Source organism: Cibotium barometz, chromosome 51 (assembly GCF_041138505.1).
Source record: "Cibotium barometz isolate CiBa-2024 chromosome 51, ASM4113850v1, whole genome shotgun sequence".
In the NCBI taxonomy this organism is placed as follows: Eukaryota; Viridiplantae; Streptophyta; class Polypodiopsida; order Cyatheales; family Cibotiaceae; genus Cibotium; species Cibotium barometz.
In genome coordinates, this window is record NC_141096.1 from 44,146,589 (window position 1) to 44,161,412 (window position 14,824).

The 14,824-nt window shown below is 44.0% G+C and overlaps 1 protein-coding gene across 1 annotated transcript in view; it reads left to right on the plus strand.

The window, feature by feature from the left end:
- Nucleotides 1-4,107: 4,107 nt before the first annotated feature.
- Nucleotides 4,108-14,824, plus strand: part of LOC147609666 (uncharacterized) — a 67,793-nt gene continuing 57,076 nt past the window's right edge. Inside the window, exon 1 of the mRNA XM_086787463.1 lies at nt 4,108-4,751. Within this exon, the coding sequence (XP_086643589.1) occupies nt 4,704-4,751 (48 nt within the window). The 5' untranslated portion in view covers nt 4,108-4,703. The remainder of the gene's footprint in view (nt 4,752-14,824) is intronic.

A 14,824-nucleotide genomic window follows, 5' to 3' on the forward strand; every position in this document is an offset into this window, starting at 1 on the left:
GAAGTACCTTGCAGATGTACTTCATGTTCCGAACACAACAAAGAATCTGGTTTCAGTTGGCCAGATGATTGAGAAGGGTTTGCAGGTTTGGTTTAACCCTGATGGTTGTTATGTTGAAGACTTTAAAGACAAGTGCAGGTTAGTTGCAAAAGGCAACAGAGTGGGCAGAATGTTTACGTTGAATGTAAACATGCCTGAAGTGAGTGCTGCAATGTTTGCAAATGGTTCAAGAATTGTTGCAACAGACACATACATTTGGCATAAAAGAATTGGGACATGTGAATGTGCAGAGAATAAAGTCTATGCAAACTCAAGGAATTGTGACAAGGCTGCCAAAATTTAAAGTTGAAGGTATGCAGAGAATATGTGAAGCATGCCAATTTGGAAAGCAAACAAAGCATGTATTTCCACGTAACAAAAATGTGAGCAGAAATGCACTAGATGTTGTGCATTCAGATGTATGGGGTCCTACAAAGACCATGTCTATGGGAGGCTACAGGTATTATGTGACATTTATTGATGACCACACAAGGAAAGTGTGGGTATACTTCATGAAGGAGAAGGGTGAGGTGTTCACTCACTTTCAGAATTTCAGAGTTATGGTTGAAAAGCAAACAGGGAAATATGTAAAGTGCCTAAGGTCAGATGGAGGGGGAGAGTACTTCTCCAATGAGTTCTCTGAATTTTTGAAGAAGAATGGTATTCGGAGATAGTTTACATGCAGATACACTCCACCATAAAATGGAGTTGCTGAGCGAAAAAAAGGCACATTGCTGAGATTGCGCGAGCATTGATGGAAGAGAAGAATATGCTGCATAGCTATTGGGCTGAGGCTGTTTCTACAGCAATTTACATCATGAACAGGACTCCAACTGCAGCCATACATGATGTAGCTCGAGAGGAGAGATTTACTGGTGGCAAAAAATCTGATTTGTCTCATCTAAAAGTTTTTGGATGCATTGCATATGTGTATGTGCCAGATGAGCTGAGAACTAAGTTGGATCCAAAAGCTGAAAAATGTGTGTTTATTGGGTATTCCCTTGAGCAAAAGGGATACAGGTGTAATAACCCTGCTACACGTGAGTTGAGGGTAAGCAGGGATGTTGTTTTTTATGAGATGAGCAGTTGGTATGCTGTTGTTGAAAAAGATGGGCTGATGTGAGTGGAAATGTGGTTGCACAGAATGCAAGTCAGCAATCACAATCTTTGAGTGGACCAGGAGAGTCCTCATCTAGTGGTTCAGTTGATAGACCATGGAGTGGCAGGCTGCGTCATAATACTAGTCCTACAAATGTGATTAGTACATCACATAAAGGCAAAGAGAAAGTGGTTGAGCCCCTTAGTATGCCTGACATTTCTGTAGGGCATTCTCATGTTGATGGAGAGTCTAGTGGCTCAGAGATGAGCCTTGATGAGGAGCTTCGGATAATACCAGCTATGAGAACACCTGGTGTAAAGAAGGCTATGGAAGCCATGAATGCAAAGCTGCGAAGATCTGGGAGAGTGAAGAACCCTGTGCAGAGGTTTACCTATGATGGTTATGTGGCACATCACTATGCATACATGGCAAAGGTTGTGCAGGTTGTAGAGCCCACATGCATTGATGAGGCTGTTGGAAATGTGTGTTGGGAGAAAGCTATGGATGAGGAGATGGATGCACTATATGGAAATGAGACTTGGGATTTAGTGCAATTGCTTGAAGGCAAGAAAGCCATTGGATGCAAGTGGGTGTACAAAGGAAAACATAACAGTGATGGAAGCATAAGCATAAGCAGGTACAAGGCTAGATTGGTAGCCAAAGAAAGCCATTGGATGCAAGTGGGTGTACAAAGTAAAACATAACAGTGATGGAAGCATAAGCAGGTACAAGGCTAGATTGGTAGCCAAAGGATATGCGCAGACATATGGCATTAATTATGAGGAAACTTTTAGCCCAGTTACCAAGATGGCAACAGTGAGAGTTGTGATAGCAGTGGCTGCGTCAAAGCAATGGTCTTTACATTAGATGGATGTAAAGAATGCATTCTTGCATGGGGATTTGCAGGAAGAGGTGTATATGTTGCAGCCACCTGGTTATGAGGATGTGAGTCACCCCGAGCATTTTTGCAGGTTGAAGAAAGCCTTGTATGGCTTAAAACTAGCACCAAGAGCATGGTCTGACAAGATTTCTGAATATCTTGTCACTATTGGCTTTCATGTAGCCAATGAAGATTTCTCGCTGTATGTGAGACACAGTGATAGAAGGGGTTGTGCTTGTTGTCATCTATGTAGATGACTTGATCATTACGGGGGACCATGATGCAGAGATCTTTGATGTAAAGATCTTGCTTAGACAGAAGTTTGAGATGAAGGATCTGGGGGAGCTCAGATATTTCTTGGGCATTGAGGTGATTAGGTCACCACATGGTATTGGATTACTGCAGAGACAGTATGGCTTGGACATATTATCCAAGTATGGTATGACAGGCTGTAAGCCTATCTCAGTGCCATTGGATCAGAATGGCAAGTTAAGTGTAGATTCAGGAGAGATTTTGGAGGATCCTACTATGCATAGGCGCATAGTAGGGAGCTTGATTTACATGACGATCACCAGGCTGAATTTGAGCTATGCTGTTGGGTTGGTGAGTCAGTTTATGCAGGTTCCTCGGAAGCCGCATTTGGATGCATTGAGACGCATACTGAGGTATGTGAGGTCTACTTTGCATTATGGACTATTTTATGAAACTGGGACAGAGATATGTGTACATGGGTACACAGATGCTAATTGGGATGGTAGTATCTCAGATAGAAGATCTACTAGTAGCTTCATGTTTTCTTTGGGGAGTGCTGCTGTGACTTGGAGCAGCAAGAAGCAGCCTACGGTTGCTCTATCCAGTACAAAGGCCGAGTACAGAGGTGCTGCTACTACAGAGGTGCTGCTATGGCAGCATGTGAGGTAGCTTGGTTGAGAAAGCTACTTGCAGATTTGGGTCTATCAGTGGATATACAAGTTGTCATTTTCTGTGACAACATTAGCAGTATACAGTTAGCTAGGAACCCAGTTTTTCATGCTCGCACGAAGCATATAGAGGTCCACTACCATTTTGTCAGAGAGAAGGTCTTGGCAGGAGACATTGATCTTGTTTATGTCAGCACACAGGATCAGGTAGCTGACATCTTCACCAAAGCATTGGGTACAAAGAAGCTCCGCAAATTCAGGGCTTCGCTTGGTGTACATGAGATGGAGTTGAGCTCGAGGGGGAGTGTTGAGATATCGAGCTCATCTAGTGAGGCGGTGGACACTGACGACCCGCCTGGGGGATAGGCCCCACACTTACACCACTGGCATGGTTGGTGAGATCATGGGTGATATGCAGCCAGTGAAATGACAGGCTGCGTGACAGCCATTCTAGAGACTGGCATAGTTATAGCGCCAGGTCATTTAGTTGGGTTCACACTATAGAGAACCTTAGTATGTATTTGGTTCAGTACCCTTTCATATGTGTGTACTCTTATCTTTGTATATGGTGTGTTGAGTGTTGAGTGAAGAAGAAGAAGATTTTCAGTCTCTCACCTTGTGTGTTCTCTTTTAGGATTTTGTGAGTGTGTGTGTGCTTGCAAGAGCTCAAGCTCTCTTCTCCCCTGCATCTTTTCACAAGTTGATGAGCAATATGAATCAATTTTTCCTATGTCATTCCACAAAGTTCTTGTTTGTGATATGCACACTTTAGTTTGGATCGTTCCCATGCCATAAATGAATCGTTGACATATAAAGGTTTATTTCTTCAATATGCAATTTCATTAACTAGGCTAGCTATGTTGTGCCACAATAAACACACTAGTGTACACTGCAAATTCGGGTTGCACCTATGAATATACTTACACTCATTTTAACACGTATATTACATTGGTTAAGTATTCACTAGTGAAAGTTAGTCATCTATTCTTACGTTTAAAAATGTTGATTTAATAGCCGAGTGGTGAAGTTGGTCACTCCACAAAAGGGGTAAAGAGTGTCTGAGTTCTTCTTCTTCTTCTTTTTAAATGTGTTGATTGGTGTATCAACAATAAAAATTGACAAAATTCCATTAAAAAACAATATTATATCTCGAAACTTGATCACTTATCTTTCAATCAAACGTAGGGTTTCTTTCCACCTCCCTGCAGTGCTCAAGGTAAAGTTTTGCGGACGGGCTTCTTCTACGAGGAGGTTCTCGGGGGCGTATTTAACCGGTTTTGGAGGAGCAGAGCATTTGGGCTGAAGCACACAGCTCAGGCTTAGGGTTAGGGTTTGATTTTGGTTACAGTGTAAAGGAAGCGATTATCCATCTTTTGCCTGCAAATTAGGGTTAGGGCTTTTTGCGAGGTCACAGGAAAAGGGTTGTACAGAGCTCCCAGCAGACTTCATCTCTCCAAGCGTGTTTATCGAAGGAAGGCGTTTCTCGCAGAGAATCTGTGCTGCGTTCATCATCACCATCTGTGCTACGTTCATCATCGCCATCTGCTTCAGCAGTGCATTTCTTGGCGGTTCGTTGCTCACAACTCCTGGCTGTGCTGCACTCCAGACTCACTGTTGCATGGATCTTCCGTTTGCGGTTTTCTTGCCCTAGTTTGCCTCCCTTTTTACCATTATAGTGCCTTTTTCCTGCTGATCTAGCTTCCCAGGCACGCTTCCGTTGATACCTTTCTCAATACACAAACCGTTTCTTGTGACGGACGGGAGGATGAAACAGCAGGGGAATCGAAAGAAACAAAGCGGCCCAGCCCCTCTGGTTAGCACAGTTGCAAACCCTACTTTCTTTCTTTGGTCATTTTTATGCTGTGAGTAGGTAGGAAACTGGCATTTTTATAGGGGCTTAGACGATAAAATGCATTTTACAGAGCCAACAGCAGGAAAAGCATGCCCTTTTGATGTTCCAAGGCATACAAATTGAATGCCCTTCATGTTGCTTCTTGATCACTGTTGCGTGAAAAACCTTATTTTCCACGTCATGAGGAAAAACTCTGACCAGCAGGAGAGAACCAGATTGTTTGCAGTAGTGTGACGCCACATTAAAATGCACATTAAGTATGATGCAGATCGGAATTTAGGTTCCATTATGGAATCCTTAGCTTTTTTAAAAACGTGAAGCAGCTAGCGATCCATTTCAGAAGGATTTCATGACATGCAACCTTCTTGGCTTTTAGTAGGTGTTTCCTCCATGAACAAAAGTGTGAAAATTGTAAATTATCCGAACCTGTCCAGTGTTGGATGCGGTTCTTGATTTCCTGTCAATTAAATGATTCAGTACAGCACTGTGCTTACCTCCTTGTAAGCTGGATATCCAAACTGGATAAGCATCTTCTCTTTCAACCAGACAACAAAAGCAGTTAATTTCTCTTTCCATCAGCATACATAACTTATTGGCATGCCTTATCACAACCACCAGCATCTTGCGTTCAAAAACCAAACCTTCAGCAGGTCTGACAACAGCATGAAATGCAATGTAACTGTCAATTAACCACCTGAAGTATACCGAGACTATGTTTTGTTACCTGCTCGCACATGAAGTACCTTGTTTGCAATGGTGCAAGAACTAGGTAGGTTCACATTTATCTTGTCACTGCAGATGTATCTTAACCATAGATAGCTTTAGTTGTCTGCCTGAAGTGAAACTTGACTCAAAAGTTCGTCTTTATCACATCCTGAGATAAAAGGATTTTATGGTTGACGGAACATTAGCAATTGACTGCTGCTTACAGTGTCTGGAATTACTTATTTTTAATAGGGCTGAGCTGTTGCAAGTGACTTTCTGCAAACTTGAGATTAAACTTTAAGCAGTAGGCCGCCCTGAAATGCCCAGCATCACCTCCTCTGTTAAACCTTCTGCCACATAGTGTCTGGAATCACTTGTTTGTAATAGGGCTGGGTTGTTGCAGTCGCCTTTCTGCAAACTAAAGGTTATACATTGAGCAGTAGGTGGCCCTGAAATGCCCCCAGCACCACCTCTTGCATTTACATCAGTGCAAGTCTGCCAACTCAAGCCATTTCCATTCTTTTGATAGTCAGAGATTACTTTTGTGCTTAACAGCAATCTGCTTGGAGCATTTGGTGGCTCCTCCCCAACCCGGGAAAAAAGGAGGTGTGTTTTTTGAGGTGTGGCGGCTTTAAAATGATATCCTTGCTGAGCTGTTGTGCTCTACACTGTGTTGGTCCTAGTTGTGAACTATGGCTTGTGAGAGTAGCTTGTTTGCCTCTGCATGGCTGCACCATAATCATTTCTTAAATTTCCCAGATTGGTATAACGTGCTTGTGCTTTGACATGCTTGGGTGGGGCGTGTTAGTAGGCCTGGTTTTCAAAGGTGAATATATGCGCATGCTCACTTGTCACATACATGACTGCAATCATGTATGTAGCCATATTGGGCTACTACTTTAGTAGGCCTTGCTATCGAAGGTGAATATATGCACTTGCTCATGCATGACTGGCACCATGTGACCTGGCAGATGTAAATATGGCCTAATGTAGACCTCTACATGAAGAATAATGAGTGGGGCAGTTTCACATGTGTTGCAGTGGTGATGGGAATCATTTGAGTAGACAAAATGCAGTCTGAACGTGTTCAGTTCAGATAGCTATCAAGGATAGCAATATCTGCAGGATGGAAGCGGCGTATTCACGGCAGATGGATCAGCCTATATAAATGTAAGCCCTTCAGGCTCTTCAGACCATCGTTTCCCTCACTCTAGTCTAAATACCAGAGGTCCAGCAGCTGCAGAACAAGTAGCAGGTCACTTTTGGTGTGCTTAGCGTGTGAGCTTCATTTTCAGCCTTAACTGAGTACACAGTGAAACTTTTGATGCATCCAGCAGTAGTAACTTCTGATATTGTTTTTTCTTATCAATTAAAACAAGTACCGTGCAAGCAGGCTGTATTAGAATTGATAGTCGAAACATAGGTGTAGATATTATTGTGAATGCATCCTTAGGAGGTGCACTGTGTGAATGCACCCTTAGGAGGTGCACATGATGATGAACATCATGTGTTGGTGTTATCAGCGATGATGTTATGCAATCATCAATGATGTCATCAGTTAGGGCTATGAAGCCTATATAATGGCTTAATTTGTAATTATCAAAGATTTAATGGAACCTGTTATTTTTTTTAAACTGTTCTTCTTTTATTGTAACCATGAAGTGAGCACCATTTTCTCTCTCCTTCCCACGCATAGATTAGGGTTTTTCATAGCCAGTTTCCCTGCTCCACCACCTCTTTAAGGCCTAACCTCAATCCTACAAATGGTTTAGAGCATCCTTATCAGGGATATGGCTTCGCATCTGCAGCATTAGGGTTATTTGTGGAAAGGTTCTTCCCTTGCTGCGGCAAGTCTTCTGGGTTTCTCTTTGCGCCCTGTGTCTGTTGTATGTGCAGGGGTGAGAAGTGCAGGCAGTAAAAGCGTTTGTGAAAGTGCTCTCTCTCAAGGGGTGCAGGCAAATGTGGCGCGCTGCAGTGGCACCCTAAGCAAGCGCAGCAGACCTTTAATACCAAAATTCGCCTCTCCATGCGGCTCCACAACAGCTGAAACCGGCCTTCAGAAATCTGGCGGGCGGTGGAACAAACACTCGCACACAAAACACTTCATCACCCATGGGAACCTGGAAAAGGAAAACAAACAGGGGAGCTAGAGTGCTCGTGCAAATAGTACAAGGACACCGATTGGCCCTAAAACGTAGTGGCGTCCCTTGCGGTATTTCTTTACTTGAACAAATTTGAGTACAAAATACAACTTGTCAAATCCTCTACCAGTAGGATCCCTTTTAGCTTTTCACCCAGGACTTCCAAATAAAAACTCTCGCTAATACAGCAAAGCATTCCATAGAGAAGGCACACCTGTACGACACCTCCCTGCTTGAAAAGGTCTTCTCCATCTCAACCATGGATCCCACGAACCCTTTCCCAAACAGCAGTAGGGCTATACCAAACCATATGTCCTTCCTATAGTCACAGCTTGCATGTAACCTTGAGAAAACTATAACCTGTTCACATGAATCCAGAGGCATGCTTTCCACACGAAACCAAAGACCTGTATCTGATAAACCATAGACCTGTAGACCAATGTCCTGTTTCCATGACAGATAAATCCACATATGCACCATCCAATCACGGTGCCAAAAACCAAGAGAGAGAAAGATAGAGGATGTGTCAAGCAATCCCTGAATACACATAAGTCCCAGACGAAGAGCAACACACATCTCTAAGTCTCTTCCAAGAACATCATCCTGTGCTTCTTAACTTGATCCTCTGCATCCCAATCTCATAAAATAAAAACCTGATTGCGAAGAGAGAGAGAGAGAGAGAGACCCCTTGGCTGTTAGCCCCTCGGTGCCTCCTTCAGCTCACCTTCTTCAAGAGAGATAGAGAGAGACCCGCACTGATTGCTTCCACACATGCAGCCACCTGGCGTAGAGGGCCTCCCATCTGACACTCGTTTGGCTGCCCGACTGGTTGCAGAGAAACTCTTGCCTGGCTGCCCATTGCTGGTTGCCCGTCTGGTTGCATGTTTGGCTGCCTGATGCTGCCCGGTTGTAGTCCATACGCAGCAGCAGTAACACCATGCGGCGGCAGCAGAGCAGCAGCACCCCATGCGGCGGCAGCAGCTCCTTGCACAGTAGCAGCTGCCTATGCACCGCAGCGCCCCAGGAGATGCGCCCGTGTAAACCATACGGCCACCCCCACACGGCGACCTTCCCTTCAGCTCGCCACCCTTCTCCTTTTAAAGAGGCGATGCGTTGTGTTCTCAAAAACGCCAAAAGCAAAGGTTAAAAAAATGCATGCTTTTCAAAATAAATAATAATACTTTAAATCATCAAAGGTTTAAAAACCTTATAACTTTAAAAATCCTTTTTGTCCCCTTTCACACTTGGACTGGCCACACTTATGATGAGTTTTCCTTTTCATATTAAACTGATGCCTGACCACACTGTCCATCCCGTGCCCGTGCCCGTGCCCGTGCCCGTGCCCGTGCGTGCTTGCTTGTTGTCCTGAGGGAAAAACATAGGGTCGTAACAACAGCAGCACTTAACAGTTTGTGCAGCCATACCAGCAACAGGGTGCAGTTGTATGCCATAGCTTAGCACTGCAGTGACTATACAGTAGTGAGCAGCCACACGATCACATGTGGTGCTTTTACACTGAGCAACTAGCGACAGATCTGAGCAGCACAATCTGGTGGCGGCTACCTTCTTGGTAGCTGCGGTGCAAAACAAGGATTGCCAAAGGATATAGAAATGTTGATGACTACAACCTGCTCAACAAATTTGCCGTACACCGTTTTTGGGAGAGCTTGAAGGTGGAGCCAGACGACAGAAGACCAAGTGGCAAGTGGGCGAGAGTTTCAATTGGTTTCCCAGAAACGTAGTAAGCTGTTCCTACCTTCTTTGTCTTCAGTATTAATATCTCATTATCATCTGCAGAACAGTAGTAATGGCATTCTCACTAGATAGAACAATTGAGAAGGTTGACAGCACCGGGTATCACACATGTCAAATCAAAATGTTTGACAGCACCAAGCAGAGGTCTTGGGGTCAATTCTTGCTACCTACGGCTGGTTGCGTCATTGCAAGGGGGTGGGGGGAGGAGTGTTATGTACGTGAGGCTAACACTAGGGCTATGTTGACTAATCTGTGGGTTAAGGGGCCTACACGTGCGTTGCGTGCTAATGCTGTGTACAGCACTAGTCACTCCGCCGTAGCCCTACTCTCTGTGTTAACAGTCCACACGCGTGCATGCGCTCATCAGTCCCTTGTACACATAGAACTAGAACTGCACGGCCTCTGCATGCCTTCCCTGCTACCATACTGGTGTATGCCCAAGGTCATGCACACAAAAAGTACGGCTTCTCTCTTTCTTCTCCTCCTCCTTTCTCTCCTCCTTTCTGCAATCAATACATACATACTTCAACATACACATACACATGCGTCAACCACATGCATCGCCAAACTTCTTCTCCGTACATGCATCACCTCGTTGCAAGCTAATTATAAGATTTAAGGCTCATAAAAGCTTATAATTTAAGAATAAAGCTTATAAGGTAATAATCTTGTAAGTAGAGATTTTCTTGGCTATTGGCAAAAGCTATACAAGTGTGGGTTAATGAGTGAGTTGTTATTGATATATTGCGATCTTGTGTACATGGGGTCTTGTTATGTGCTATCCAGCTGGGCTGGCTGGAGTGGTAACATCCTAGGAGCTCTAGCATGGGTCTCTGCCGGATGGCCTGGATATCTGCCATAGTGAGATGCTTGGTCGGACGAGCCCGATGCCTCGCAATGATGCTCTGAATCTTCCGGTGTAGGCACCGTCTCCGATGTGAGGATCCGCGAACCCTCGGGCGTCTGGATCTTATACTGTTGTACTCATTGTCACTTTTGTACTCCCCTATATTCATGTATTCATGTATCCATGTACTCATGTACCCCAATTTGACTAGTAGCATTAGCTTCCCACTCTCCCTAGTTGCTGCTTTCGGATGCTCCCTACTGATGTATTGTAGGGCTAGATACTTACCTTCAGTTCTTTCTTTTCTTTTGCAGACAGTGTATCAGATGTCACATGGTTGTAACTTTGGTCTCATAGGTCACTTTGGCCTTTTGAAGACGTTAACATTTCATTTCATTTCATTTCTCTCTCTCTCTCTCTCTCTCTCTCTCTCTCTCTCTCTCCCGTCGGATAGATCATATTTGGTCTCTCGGGATTGTTCCTACGACGTTAAAAGAGCTTCTTCTTCTTCTTCTCTCATGCATTTTGCATTAAGGTTTCGACAGGGTGCTTAAGGGTTGTGATTAAAGGCATGAAGGCTCACAAAAAATATGGGAAAAGTAAGAAATTGGGCTCCTAGTGAAGAATTTCAGCAATCGGGTGTGCAATTACTTAAAATTGAAAAGCTAAATGAGAAATTCGGAATAATATCAAGTGAAATTGGTTATTATTTTACTTCAATTTCAAACATATATTTATGTGTGTGCAAGCTTCAAACCTAAGGTTTGGGGAAAAAACCCTTAAAAGAATGTAAATCTAAAAAATGGTTTTAGGATGAAACACTGTTTCGACGAGGACGTTTTGTGTTGTTTGAAACATTTTGTCCCATTTTGAAGGGACGAATGCAACTACGATCTCGGGGTACCCACATATTTTGTAGAGATCCTTAATTAGACTAGATTTTTTTGATATTGAAATTAGTAGGTTTCTTCGATAGATTTATTCTCCCGAGAAGATTCAGTTTGTGTGCCAAAAGAAATTTCTAACAACCTTAGGAAATCTTTTGGAAGATTTGCAAGTTGAGAAGTGATGGATTGTAAGATGTATATGGGGTATGCTTTGGTGGTATGGGATTCTAGCATGTATTGCATGTGCGGGTTTACAGGGTTCTGTTGAGGCAGATGTTTTAGCCTGTGATGGGATGGTTATCTAGAACTCACGATTGCTGGATGCCTAGTACATGGGGTGAGTGCATGTCTTGTGCACCTTGCATTGGGATACACAGTGACACATTGGCATGATCATTAGTGCAAACATTTGTACAATATAGTACCTTTTCTATAGGAATATTTGTCGTACGCCGTGACCCTAGCCCTTAGTCCAGGGACAGTAAGGCATGAGCTACGTAGGTCAGTCTCCGAGCCATAGAGGCTAGTTTGGAGTCAGTTCTCTTAACCCACTTGGAGAATTCATCAGATAAAGCATGTAGAGGTCTATCCTTAGTCGTAGGCTGCATTAGCAAGCATGTAGAAGGTAGTAGAATCATCTATGGGCCAGCCCATAAGCATGGTAGCAGGCCTTGGAAGTAGTCGGCTGCCTACTTCTGCCCCTACCGGCAGTCGACCAGCCATGGAGGCCCTAGAGCAGCAGTCGGCCAGTCATAGGAGCCTTAGAGCTCTAGTTGGCGAGCATTGGAAGAGGCAGCAGCAGTTGGCCAGGACAAATAAACAGCAAAAGATGTGAATCACAGCATTTAATGCTATTTTTCCAGCATTTTGTCCAACTTGAAACTGGTCGACAGCGTATCTGGACTCACCAGCATCATGAGGGCATATATAAGCAAGCACATCATTGCCTCATAATTCATTTAGGAATTTAGCAACGTATCAACAATTCAAGCATCAGATAATCGTCCTACTCTCTCTAGGCAAATCTTTGAAGCATCTCTTTAGCTAGCATATGTGCAGTCCTACAGCTATCTGGACTTGCATACATGCCCCAAAGAGTCTTTTGCAGTGCCTCAGATTGGTGGATACTCAGCCGACGTAAGGTCTTCCTTGTCCTTGCGATGGGTAGTCATATTGCTTGTTTTCTCAAGCATTGTACAACATTTTCCAAAGAATAATATAAGCAAATACTCCTGCTTGCAGATAGGGGAGGGGAGGGGAGCTTCAGTGGATAATTGGGACCCAATATTGTGTCGTCTACTTCATTTCTATCCTCTTCTCTCTCTCTATTCTATGAATTGAATGCTAAAGATCTCACCACATAAAGGCATAAAGAAGGCCCTGCTGTGTGTTACCACGATCAAATGCCAAAGAACTCCTGAGAATAATGATGGAGCAAATAAATTCTTTGAAGATGCAACTTGCCACAGATAAAGAGAGAAGCCCAAAGAAGGTCTCTCTGATCTGGTAGGTTCTTCAGTATATGGAGAAACAAAGAAGAAAAGCTAATGAAAGACGTGAAGAAGTAAGAAAAAAAGAAGAAGAAGAAAAAAATAGGGAAGAAGAGAGACATGTGAAGGAACAAAGTACGCTTCCAACAAGCACCAAAGAACTCCTGAGAATAATGATGAGCAAATAAATTCTTTGAAGATGCAACTTGCCACAGAAAAAGAGAGAAGCCCAAAGAAGGTCTCTCTCTGATCTGGTAGGTTCTTCAGTATATGGAGAAACAAAGAAGAAAAGCTAATGAAAGACGTGAAGAAGTAAGAAAAAAAGAAGAAGAAGAAAAAAATAGGGAAGAATCTGCTCAATTCCAGACGTAATGATGCGAACATAATTTCCATCGGAGTCGAGCCAAAAATAGTGACTCTCCTAAATTTTAGGAGTGTGCTCCTTTATATTCTAGGATAATCTCCCATTCTCAAAGCTTGTTCTTTCCAAATATTTGGACGTCCTGGAGTCCACCAGACTTCTTTCATACTGGAATTGGTGACACGGGAAGAAAGATTGCACTTAGTTTTAGGCTGAAAAGTGAAACCGGCCTCTGGTAGAAACCAAAGTGTGGTAGACTAGCAGTCACCCAATCCAATTGTAGTCCAGCCAATAAAAACAAATAAATAGGAGCTAGAGTGCTCCAACACAAGAGAACGACACCTATTGGCCCCAAAGCTTGGCGCCCCTTTCGGTTTTTCTTTATTCAATTTCAATGGAAAAGTTTTAAATGATTACAACATGGCCATTCATGGCTCGTATGTCTGAAAGTCCAATCTGCGAATCCTTTGGACCTCTTAGCATAGAGGTTACACACACCTTTGTGTCCCATGAACACCACACTGTTATCTCCTCTAATCTACTAAGTCAGTGCATCCATGAGGCCTTGAATATGCATCTGACCATTCATGGCTCGTATGTCTGAAAGTCCAATCTGCCAATCCTTTGGACCTCTTAGCATAGAGGTTACACACACCTTTGTGTCCCATGAACACCACACTGTTATCTCCTCTAATCTACTAAGTCAGTGCATCCACGAGGCCTTGAATATGCATCTGACTGAACCATGCACATAGCCACAAACTCAGCCATGAAAACAGTCCAGAAACTCTTCCAAATCAGTCCACAAACTTGCCCTGTTTCCACCCTCTGAATTGTCAAACCCTTCCTCTCACAAAGGGCCAGATAAACAACTCCGAGACAGTCATGAGCCAGTGAAAAGAGAGACTTGATTATACACTACCTGCAGTCCCACCTGCTCGTAAAGAGAGAGAGAGCGAGAGAGAGAGAGAGAGAGAGAGAGAGAGAGCTGCAATCTTTGTGCCACCTTTCTCCAGAGAGAGAGAAAGAGAGAGAAACCGTCGACTGTGCTGCCTACAGTCTGCCCGAATGCATCCAGCTTTCCAAACAAGAGAGGGAGACAGAGAGAAGAAGCAGTTCAGCTTCTGTGCGCCACCTACAAGCAGCCCGCCGCCCTGCTGTTCAGCTTCTGTGCGCTGCCTGCAAACAACCCACCAATCCTTGCTGTTCACTTCTGTGCGCTGCCTGCAAACAACCCGCGAGCATGCTGTCGCCCCTGCCCCTCTGTCCAGCCCGTGAGCAATCTAGCACACTTTCCCTGCAGCCAGACTGTCGCCATACAGAGAGAGAGAGTACAAAGCACTTGCGCCTGTAGCATCAGCCGGTTCCTCCCCTTCTGTAGCTGTTTTTTTCCAAAGCCAGCCTTCAGTGCTGCCCGCCAGCCCCTCTTCCCCAAAAAGCATGAGAGAGAAAGAGAGAGAGGCGTGTGCTCCAAAAGTAGAGTAGCCCCCCATAAATAGCCTAGGGGCCACTAAAGGTTTTAAAACCTTCCTAGGGGCCACCCAAGGTTATAAAAACCTTTGAACTTTAATTCCTTTGTCCCCTTCACACTTGGGGTTGTCCACACATGTTTCCTTTTTGTCTGGCCACCCAAGTATGAACCTTAAAATATTTATCTTGCTCACCGACCACCATGCTCACACTTATGCTGCACCCATTTCATAGGGTCATAACATAAAAGTCTGCCAAGGCATCCACTTCCACATTAGCGACCGTAGCACCCCCATCCACACCTCCGCCATTAGCCTCGAATGCCGTTCAGCTTTTGCCTGTTTTGAATTCAGTGCCACCAGTGGTATTTGATGATAA